The sequence below is a fragment of the Rhincodon typus genome, chromosome 14 (genome assembly GCF_021869965.1).
Source record: "Rhincodon typus isolate 14 chromosome 14, sRhiTyp1.1, whole genome shotgun sequence".
Taxonomy (NCBI): domain Eukaryota; kingdom Metazoa; phylum Chordata; class Chondrichthyes; order Orectolobiformes; family Rhincodontidae; genus Rhincodon; species Rhincodon typus.
In genome coordinates, this window is record NC_063345.1 from 26,885,416 (window position 1) to 26,897,318 (window position 11,903).

The 11,903-nt window shown below is 40.3% G+C and overlaps 1 protein-coding gene across 1 annotated transcript in view; it reads left to right on the plus strand.

Moving 5' to 3' along the window:
- The window catches only part of LOC109930684 (cohesin subunit SA-2-like), a 170,388-nt gene that overhangs the window by 54,427 nt on the left and 104,058 nt on the right, over positions 1 to 11,903 (plus strand). Inside the window, exon 2 of the mRNA XM_048605296.1 lies at positions 1,580 to 1,721. Within this exon, the coding sequence (XP_048461253.1) occupies positions 1,678 to 1,721 (44 nt within the window). The 5' untranslated portion in view covers positions 1,580 to 1,677. The remainder of the gene's footprint in view (positions 1 to 1,579; positions 1,722 to 11,903) is intronic.

Genomic DNA, 11,903 nt, shown 5'->3' on the forward strand with positions numbered 1-11,903 from the left:
ATCCAGCCCTGCACCTTGTTGTCTCGGATTCTCCAGCATCTGCAGTTTCTACTATCTCTGACTTACATCACATGTTGTGTTTGTGTGCTTCTCCCATATCTCCTGCCCCTCAGTGACTCTCAATGTACACTTGACCACTCATGCATACTTGTGTATGTGTGAATACAGATTATAATTAAAAAAAATTGGTCACTATTGATCGTCCCAGGCAGCCCACTAATTCTTCCTATTTCTGCTTTTATGTTTCTGAGATTATAGACCTCACTGAAGACTTTGGATTTGCCCTTTCATGAAGCATCATTTTGCACCTAACTTGTGCCCTTTGGGTCATTATCGTGATTGTTTTGTTTGATGTGCTTGCCAGATAACTATTCCAGTGCTCTACTGCCACTCGTTCTTGGGCTCCTTCCTTGTCATAGTTGCCTCTTTAAGCTTTAAGCCAACTAACCTCATACTGCTTTTACCATACCACGACGTGCCACTGAAACTGGACTTTTTCAATTTGTCATAAAGGCTGCTGATGCCACGGCTGATCACTTCAACATCGGTAGTGACAAGACAAAGTTACTAGGAAAAGATGGGACTTTGCAACAAGTGATCATGAAAGTTAGTAGCAATGAGAAATTTCAATGGAACACCAGTCTGAGCAAGTTAATGCTTGAGCCTTGGGTCAATTTTTAAAAAGTAGTATTTTTCTTTTTGGTGGACTTATAAAAATACTGTAGACCTGATTAATTCCACTTCCCTACCCTCTTTCCCCCTCTCCCTCCTTCTGTTTTTGCACCCATTCTCTCCCTTCACCACTCTTCTTTGTTCCTCCTTTAACGTTCTCCTTCCCTCGTCCTCACCTCCTCCTTCTTGCTTGCTTTGTTTCTTCGGCATCTGCTATTACTTGACTGCTACCTCCTTCTCCTTCACTTTACTACTTTGATCTTCATTCTTTTCACTTCTTTTGTACCCCCTCCTTTGGGGCCACTGTACCCACTCCCATATTTTCTGCAGGTACATTTTCCCATCTCTGAGAACGTAAAGTTATCCTGAAATCTTGCTTTTCTTAACTGGCTGCCTGTGTGGAAGATTTTTACATCTGAGTTCATCAAGAAACCTGTCAGTTGTCAAAGTAGTATAGTATATGAAGTTAAGCCTAGTATTTTTTTAAACATATTATATTGAAAAGTTGTGAGCCTTGACTTTATCCTCTTCAAAGAACTGTTACCTACCGGAGTACTGTTTCAAATTCAAATTGGCTATTCTTTCATTATCACCCTAGACAGTTAGTGATGGGTAACTATAAACATGTGCTGTTTCAATTCTGTCATCACCCAGGCCCCATTTTAGGGAAAATCTTACTCTAATTTATCAACACCAGTGAAAATTAGCTAATTTCCTCTTTGCCACCGTCACAAACCCAATTAGTTCCCGAATTGCTACCAGTCATCATTATCTGGGAACAAAACTGGAGCTTCTGATTTGTATGACTGAGTGCTACACGAGATGATTTTTCAATGTAAACTATAAATGTGGAGAGACTAAAAGGGAGAAAGTCAAAAGATTCAGTTTCATGTTTTCTTCCTTTCAGGTTTTTCGTTCTGTGACTAGATTGGAACTGAACACACTGCAGTTGTGAACTTGTGAAGACAAATAAAATATATTTTTGTCACAGAAGATGTGTAGGAGATGATAGCTGAACCTGAAATACCCACAGAATTTCATCTCCCTCAGTAAGTTGTTTTAGTTATTCAGCCTGACAATGTTTCATAATGAAAACTGCTAATCTTGCATGTTTTCCAACACTATACAGTTAATATTTTTGTATCTTTTCTTGAAGCCAGAGATTTAGGCTGAGATATGGTTCGGTGGGCCAACGGCTCACGTAAGAGGCTAACCTTCACGTGCTAGCTCAGAAGGTGAATTTCGGTGGTCTGGTGAACTAAGGAGGACATATGTCACTAATCTAAACTGATCCTAGTTTATTTGATTTCCACACCTCAGCACAAAGTAATTGAGGCTAATAAACCTCAGTACCGAATCACATGGTGCATTTCCAATGTTCAGCATGACCAAACTGAATTTTCACATTTGGAGCTCTTTCTTCCTTTTATTTATGTTTTCATATCTTGTATCTTTGGTTTGATCATTGAAATCTTGAATTTTGGCATTTTATTTCTCTACATATGCATAAACTGCAGTTCAATGCAACGAACTACAGTTTTCTACTTAACCTGTTCAGATGTGTTTTGACACACCCCTGGAAAGCATGTGGCCTGAACCTCGCCTGCTGGTGTGCCGCGAGCCCTTGAACCTTCAACCATGGCCGTTAGCCCAGTGGCATTATTCTTACGTCATTGTCTCCTCTTAAGATTTCTTATATATTCCTTTTTTTTTAAGACTGCTTTAAGCTGGTTGATTCAGTCTGTAACCAGCGCTTTTAGTTTCTTCAGTGCGAACTGATCTGTGAATATGAGAATGTGGCAAAGTTCTTTTAGTAATTTGGCCTTTTTTGGAACTGCCCCCATATGTACTACTCCTTTAATTTCATTGACTGACGATCCTTCAGGTGGAAACCACCCTCCTTCTCCTCCTCCTCCTCTCCCTCTCCCCACCCCCCCCTCCCCACACCAAACACTTGAATGCTTCACATGAATTCATTCATAATTAATGCAGCCACAGAGTTGTACAGCATGCAAACAGACCCTTCAGTCCAACTTGTCCATGCCGACCAGATACCCTATGTAAATCTAGTCCCATTTGCCACTATTTGGCCCATAATCCTTCTTAAACCCTTCCTATTCATATACCCATCCAGATTCCTTTTAAATGTTGTAATTGTACCAGCCTCCCAACACCACTTCTAGCAGCTCATTCCATACGCGCGCCATCCTCCATGAAAAAGTTGCCCCTTAGGTCCCTTTTAAATATTTCCCCTTGCACCTTAAACCTATGCCCTCTAGTTTTGGACTCCCCCACTCCAGGGAAAAGACCTTGTCTATTCACCCTATCCATGCACCTCATCATTTTATTAATCTCTACAAGGTCACCCCTCAGCCTCCGATGCTCCGGGGGAAATAGCCGCAGCCTATTCTGCCTCTCCCTACAGCTCAAGCCCTCCAACTCCGGCAACATCCTTGTAAATCTTTTCTCAACCCTTTCAAGTTTCACAATATTCTTCCTGTAGCAGGGAGACCAGAATTGAACGCAGTATTCCAAAAGTGGCCTAAACATAGTCCTGTGTAGCTGCAACATGATCTTCCGACTCCTATACTCAATGTACTGACCAATAAAGGCAAGCATACTGAACGCCGCCTTCACTATCCTATCTATCAGTGACTCCACTTTCAAGGAACAATGAATCTGCACTCCAAGTCCTCTTTGTTCAGCAACACTCCCCAGGACCTTAACGTTAAGTGTATAAGCCCTGCCCTGATTTGCCTTTCCAAAATGCAGCACCTCACATTTATCTAAATTCAACCATCTGCCACTCCTCGCCCCACCGGCCCATCTGATGAAGGTCCAGTTGTGCTCTGAGGTAATCTTCTTGGCTGTCCACTACACCACCAATTTTTGTGTCATCTGCAAACTTACTAACCATATGTCCTATCCAAATCATGTCCTTAAATGACAAAAATCAGTGGACCCAGCACCAATCTTTGAGGCACACTACTGGTTGATATGTTTGAATGAAGTGTTGGACTTTTTTTGAATGCTGTGAATTGCAAACAGGCAGTAGTTGCCAACATTTAGAGCCAAGGCTACACTTCAACAAATGTGTCTTGCAAAATATGTTTGCTTGATGTTTTTGATCAAGTGGTAAAGGAGCAAAATCTAGGTTTTCCTCTCACTTAGTAATTATCTGATGACAAGGGTGTCCTGCTTAAGATTTATGAACATTTTGTTTCTACCTTGTCTTGCTGCTTTGCTGTCAGATCTGTGTTGTTTGATTTAGCAATTCAGTAATTTGCTTCCAAGTATTGGACACAGTACTGCTACTGTGGAGTCTTGTGATGCACATGAGCAACTTGAACAGTGTCTTGCTCCCTTGTGAAATCTGTCACCAGAAAAGAATTGTGTGTGAAAACATCAAGTCACACACCAATTATCCTGACTTGGATGTTCATCACTGTTTCTTTATTGTTTCTTAGTTTACATCCTGAAATAATTTGCATTGCACCATTCTGGGACAACTGTAAACACAAAGAGAAGAGAGAGCTCACCTATCGCTTTCTCAGAACAGCTAAGAATGGTCAATAAATGCAGCAGACCTTATCCTTTGGAGCAAATTTTTAAAGATATTAATTAGAACAATGATGGGTGCACTTGGATATATGTGGCTTATTACTTACAGTCGTTTGCTCCTTGTATGTACCTTCCACCTTCAAAACTTTTAATTGGCAACTAAACATTTAAATAAAAGAATAGTACATTCACACAATGTAATTGGACTTCCAACAGGCATTTGGTGAAGTTTCATATGCAGGCTATCAGTTAATGTTCAGGATGTGGAGAATCCAAATAAAGTTTGGTTTTCGATTAGAAATTGGCCCAGGAATGAAAAATAGATTCATGTAAGAGAATACATATCAGGCAGCTCCTGTCTGACAAATCTATTACATATTTTGAGGATTTTTCCAGCAGGATAATTGAAAGGGAATCAGTGGATGTCATTTACTTCGATTTTGAAAAGGCATTTGTTCAGATTTCAAACATGTATTACATTGAGAGAAGAACAAAGAACAAAAACAATTACAGCACAGGAACAGGCCCTTCGGCCCTCCAAGCCTGCGCCGATCCAGATCCTCTATCTCAACCTGTTGCCTATTTTCCAAGGATCTGTATCCCTCTGCTCCCTGCCCATTCATGTATTTGTCTAGATACATCTTAAATGACGCTATTGTGCCCGCCTCTACCACCTCTGCTGGCAAAGTGTTCCAGGCACCCACCACCCTCTGCGTAAAGAACTTTCCACGCATATCTCCCTTAAACTTTTGCCCTCTCACCTTGAAATCGTGACCCCTAGTAATTGAGTCCCCCACTCTGAGGGAAAAAGCTTCTTGCTATCCACCCTGTCTATACCTCTCATGATTTTGTAGGCCTCAATCAGGTCCCCCCCTCAACCTCCATCTTTCTAATGTAAATAATCCTAATCTGCTCAACCTCTCATCATAGCTAGCGCCCTCCATACCAGGCAACATCCTGGTGAACTTCCTCTGTACCCTCTCCAAAGCATCCACATCCTTTTGGTAATGTGGCGACCAGAACTGTACGCAGTATTCCAAATATGGTCGAACCAAAGTCCTATACAACTGTAACATGGCCTGCCAACTCTTGTACTCAATACCCCGTCTGATTAATGAAAGCATGCCATATGCCTACTTGACCACTCTATCGACCTGCGTTGCCACCTTCAGGGTACAGTGGACCTGAACACCCAGATCTCTCTGTGCATCAATTTTCCCCAGGGCTTTTCCATTTACCGTATAGTTCGCTCTTGAATTGGATCTTCCAAAATGCACCACCTCGCATTGGCCTGGATTGAACTCCATCTGCCATTTCTCCACCCAACTCTCCAATCTATCTATATTCTGCTGCATTCTCCGACAGTCCCCTTCACGATCTGCTGCTCCACCAATCTTAGTGTCATCTGCAAACTTGCTAATCAGACCATCTATACCTTCCTCCAGATCATCTATGTATATCACAAACAACAGTGGTCCCAACACGAATCCCTGTGGAACACCACTGGTCGCAGTTGTCCATTTTGAGAACCTCCCTTCCACTACAACTCTCTGTCTCCTGTTGCCCAGCCAGTTCTCTATGCATCTAGCTAGTACACCCTGGACCCCATGCGACTTCACTTTCTCCATCAGCCTACCATGGGGAACCTTATCAAACTCCTTACTGAAGTCCATGTATATGACATCTACAGCTCATGGGATTGGGGTAATATATTAACATTGAGTCCATTTGTAATTCAATTTGTACGGAAGTCAGAATACAACGTAGAACGATATAAAGAAGCTTTTCGTATGTGCAAGAGATGTTTGTATGTTGAGTCTTCAGAATTACACCACTGCATGTGATCATATTCATAGCACAAGCATTCGTATATTGGGCTTTTCAAATTAAACCCTAGTATATGATTAAGTTCCTAAGTCCGAGCTTTCTTTCTTAAATTGGGGACCCCCTATGTGCAAGATTATTTTGAAAAGTGCAGAATGGTATTTTCAAGTGCTGGCCATGTATCTAGTGTTAAGCTTGGAGGATCAGTATAGAAATCTATAATGAAAACTTGAAGGATGAGTGAAATCTATATTAAAAACCTGAATGAATTATTCTTGGTAACTTATCTTAGTTTACTGATCATACAAGGCAAGGTGATGTGGTAATTGTGAGGAGACATGGAGGCGGTATAGATCAGTTAATTAAGTAGGTAATAATTTGGCGGATGGTCTATTAAGTGAACAGTGAGATTATTCACTTTGGTGGGAAGAAAAGAAAAAAAAACTACTACTTTGACAGCAAGAATCTTTAACACTAATGTTGGCAAGACTTCAGAGTTATTGTACCAGTAATGCAGAAAACTGCGTGTAAGTGCACAAATAAATGAGCAAATTAAGTAGTGTTTGAAATTTGGCAAGAGTTTGTGTACACAAGTAAAGTTGCCTTGCTGCAATTGTATAGTGCTATTCTAGATTGCTTACATTGTTATGACCTTATCAAAAGAAGGATGTGCTTAGCTTGGAGGAGTGAATGAAGGTTCACTAGTTTGATTTCTAGAATGGGAGGATCATCATCTGACGAGACGCTGATGGAATGGGCCTATATTTTCTTGGGTTTGGAAGATTTTGAAAGGGCTCAACAGGGTAGATGTTAAGAGTTTGTTTCCCCAAATAAAGACTTAAGAACTAGGACAGAGACTCACAAGAAGGGGTTTCAAAATGAAGATTGAGCTGAGAGATTTCTTCACTCGGGTTCATGAATCTTTGGAATTGCCCATCACAGAATACAAAGTCATTGTTACTATGCCAGTTTAGTCACCGTTTGGATTTGGTGATGTGTAATGCGGTAGGTTTAATAAATGATCTTAGAGTAAAAGATCCCCCAGAAAATAGTGATCATAACCTTGCAGAATTTAGCATTCAGTTTGCAAGGGAGACATTTGGATTGAAAACAATTGTGCTGAATGTAAGAGTAATTGCAAGGAATAAGGACAGTTAGCTTGGATAGACTTGGAAAAGAGATAAATTGCAAAGACAGTTGAGGAACTATAATAGTTAAGGAACTATAACAGTTAAGATAATTCATGACTTCAAAAAAGATGTGTCGCAGAGAGAGAACGGTTCTAGGAAGGCAGTAGGCCAATCATGGTTAACGAGGAAACATGAAGAAAAGATCAAATTGAAAGAAAGAGCATAAAGTATGGAAAAAATTTGGGCTAAGCCAGAGGATTGGATAGTTTTAAATACCAACAAAAGATCACCAAAAAATAATGACGAGGGAACAAATTGCTTTTGAGGGTAAACTTGCAAGTAATATTAAAAAGCTCCCTTAAAGAAATTAAAAGAGGCCAAAATGAGCATAGATCCCTTGTAGAAGAAGCGTGGAATATAATAGTTGGGAACCAGGAAATTGCAGAGGAGTTGAATAAACATTGTACATCAGTCTTCACAGTCTAAGACACAAAAAGACTGCTCAGGTACTAAATGATGAAGAGTAAAAGAGGAAGAGGAATACAATAACTATCATTTGACAAAAATTATTAGCAAAACTAATGGCCTAAAAGCCGATAAGCTTCCTGGACCTTGTGGGACGTAACTTACACCTAATAGAAGTAGCTAAGAAATCGCAGATACACTCGTCGTAATCTTCCAAGAAGTCTTAGATTCTGAAAGAGAACTTGAAGGTGGAAAACACTGAATGATATCCCCTTTTTTATTCAAAAAGTTAATTGTGGATTATTTAGTTTAATGTGTGTTGTTGGGAAAATGTTAGTCTGTCATCAAGGATATTGTAACAACAGTAACCCTGAGTATAAGACAGTCATCCTTGTCTTTCAGGGACTGCTGATGATAATGGTGATGAGTAACAGTATATTTAGAAATACATAGTATAATGAAGCAGAGTCAGTATGGCCTCAGGAAGGGGAAATATGTCTGACAAACTTAGAATTCTTTCCGGAAGGAACAAGTGGATGGAATATATTTGGATTTCCAGAAGACACTTGATAGTGCATTGGACTTTAGGCCGCTTAATAAGACCAGAGCCTGTGATGTTTGGGGAAGTGAATTGGCATGGATAGGGGATTGGCTGACTAACAGAAGACAGCATATTGGGATGGGGGGTATTTTTAGGATGGCATCTTGTCACTAATGGTGTGCCACAGGGGTCAGTGCTGATTATTTACAATATATATTAATGACTTGGGTAAGGGAAGTGAATATACAATAGCCAAGTTTGCAGTTGATGTAAATAGGTGGGAAGGCAAATGGTGAAGGGATTTAATCAGGTTGTGAGTGGGCAATAACTTGACAGATTGGATAAAATAGAATCATACATGTACAAAAACATACCCTCGAATCCAACTATTCCATTCTGACAGTAATCCTGAACTAAACTAGTTCCACCTGCCTGCACTTGGCTCATATCCCTCCAAACATTTCTTATTCATTTACTTAGCCAAGTGTCTTTTAAATGTTGTAACTGTACCCACATCTACCACTTCCTCTACAAGTTTTTACTGCACAGGAACCACTCTGTGTAAAAACAAAATTGCCCCAATGTCTTTTTTAAATCTTTCTCCTCTCACCTTAAGAATATGCCCCTTCGTCTTGAAATCCCCCACCCTAGGGAAAGGACACCTGCCAATTACCTTATCTTTACCCCTCATGATTTAATACGCTTCTATAGGGTCACCCCACAAATGCTTGTGAAGTTTTGCACTTTGGCAGGAAGAATAGAAAGCTGCATATTATTTAAATGGAGAAAGCTGCAGAAGAGAGGAATTCAGGAGTCTTCATGCAAGTTCAGATGGTAATAAGCAAGGCATAAGGAATGTTAGCCTTTACTTTAAGTATAAAAAAAGGGAAGCATTGCTAAAACTATAGAAGGCAGTAATCAGATATCACCTCTCAACCAAGCTGGCTTGTTTTTGTTCAGACGTTTCATCACCACGCTAGGTAACATCATCAGGAGGCCTGAACAGTGAGTGCCTGAACAAAAACAAGCCAGCTTGGCGAGGAAGTCACCTACCTCACCCACAACCCGTGCTGGAAATCTTTGTTAAAACTTTAACCACTTTTCAAATTCTGTGAACAGTTTTGAAGCCCTTAACTAAGCAGAGATAAAATACAATACTGTACAATTCATTACAGCACAGGAACAGGCCCTTCAGCCTACCAAGTCTGCGCCAATTGCTATTCCTTATTTGGACCTGCTACTTACTGTCTGTGCTGTTTGCCTCCTGTTCATGTGTCTATCAAGATATACCTTAAGTGTTGTTAACATGCCTGGTTCCACTATCTCTAGTGCATTCCAGGCATCCACCGCCCTCTGTGTGAAAGATTTTCCCCACACTTTTCCCGTAAACTTTCTTCCTCTCACCTTGATCGTGTGCCCTCTTGTAGTTGACCTTCCACCTGCGAAAAAGACTCCGACTATCCTCCCTATCTATGCTTTTCATTTTTTGTAGACATCTAACGGTGGTCCCGTTTTTCCATAAAAACAATCTGAGTTTATCCAACCTCATAACCAAAATCCTCCAGACAAGGCAAAGTCTTAGTAACCTTATCTGCACCCTCCCCAAACATCCACATCCATCTGGTAGTGTGCTGACCAGAACTGCCTGCAATATTTCGAATGTGGCCTAACTGAAATTTTGTAAAGCTGTAGCGTAACTTGCAACCTTAAATTCAATGCCCCAGCTGATGAAGGCACGCATGTTGTATGCCTTCATGACCACCATGTCCACCTGTGTGGCCACTTTGAGGGATCTGTGGGCCTGTATTCCCAGCTCCCTTTGTATGCCAATGTTCCTAAGGGTTCTGCCATTTGTTGTATAATTTGCACCTAAATTTGACCTTCCAAAATGCATCATCTTGCATTTGTCTGGATTAAACTGCATCAGCCATTTTTCTGCCTAAATCTGCAATGTAACTGTTTCCCGTATCCTTTGACAATCCTCCTCACTATCTGCAAATCCGACAATTTTGGTGTCATCCACAAACTCACTAACATGCTAGCATTGGAGACCATCCAGAGAAGTTTCACTCGGCTGATACCTGATCTGGGGGAACTGTCTTCTGAAGAGAGGTTGAATGGATTGAACCTGCATTCAATGGAGTTTAGAGAAATAAGAAGCCACCTTTTTAAGAGATTGATAAGATTCTTAGGGGACTTGACAGAGTAGTTGAAGAGAGCTTGTTTGCCCTTGTGGGAGAGTCTAAGTCAGAAGGTGTAATCTGAGTCAAGAGTACCTATTTGAGGCAGAGATGAGGAATTTCTTCTCTGAGGGCAGTGAATCTGCAAAATTCGTTACCACAGGGCTGCAGAGTCTGGGTTGTTCGGTATATCGAAGGCTAAAAGAAACACTTGTTTAATCATTAAGTGAATCAAGTGTCGTGTGGAAAAGGCAGGAAAGTGAAGTCCAGCATTGTCAGATCAGCCAAAAACTCATTGAATTGTGGAGCAGACTTGATGGGCTGAATGGCTTACTTCTGCTGCTATATCTTGTGGCTACTTTCAGTACAAGGTGAATTCAGAAGTCCTTCATATACAAAATGATTGGTATTTGGAATAGACCTACCCTGTAAATTTATGCAAATTTGCTTTTGTGGGAATCAGTGCTGTTAATAGACCAAAACCTTGATAAATGGAAGCTCCAAAATGCAAACGCTACTGGATGAAAACTGATTTTCTGCGCTGTAATCGTTACAAAGCATGTTTTAATATTAAACATATATAATTTTATGTATTTCCTGACTCCAATCATAAAAATACTCCCCACACTCATGAACAAAAGTTTTGTGGCATTCAGTTCATTGTAGTAGTTATTGTTCATCCACACAATTATCATGCAGAGTAATTGGCAGTTTTTGTTTATTTGTTCCTGGGATGTGTGCATGTGCCCAGGCTGGCATTTCCTGCCCATCTCTAATTGAGTGGTAGTAATGGAGCTGCCTTCCTTGAGGGTGTTGGTATACCCACTGCTGTTAGGCATTCTTTTTCTTGACTTTGTTAGTGGTTTTATCCAAGTGGAGGCCTTCACTAGATCATTTTAGAGGACATTTTTGAGTCAATCACGTAGTTGTTGGTGTGGAATCTCACATAAGCCAGACCAAGTAGATTTCCTTCCCTAAAACGAATTCATAAATCAGGTAACATTTCTACAGCAATCCGTAATGGATTCATGGTCATCACTACATTAGCATTTTGTTCCAGTTTTATGAATTGAATTTGAATTTCAATATCTGCAGTCATGGAATTTGAACATATACCTCAAAGCATTACCCTGGGCCTCAAGATCACTAGTTCAGTGATGTTACTGTTACCCCACCACCTCCCCAGCTAACAACAAAGTCAGACATGCAAATATGACAATGTATTATAGTCAGGAAACATGCTTCAAAGAATAAAGAAGTTTGGTGATAAATCAAAAGATCAACATTTTGATGATTTTGTACCAGGTCCTGAAATTTATTCTTTTACTGCTATGATATACTTTGGATCCAGATTATTTGTCAGTTCCCATGGCTGCAAGAAATGTGTGCCTTGATTGGGTCTTAACTTCTCAAGTGAGCTGTGTCCTGTACAGAACGTAACCTTCATTTCTTTCAAGTACTTGTAAATCTTGTACCTTTTGTTTGCTACAGCTGTTTGCAATTGTGCCTTAGTAGCACTTAACTTTTTTT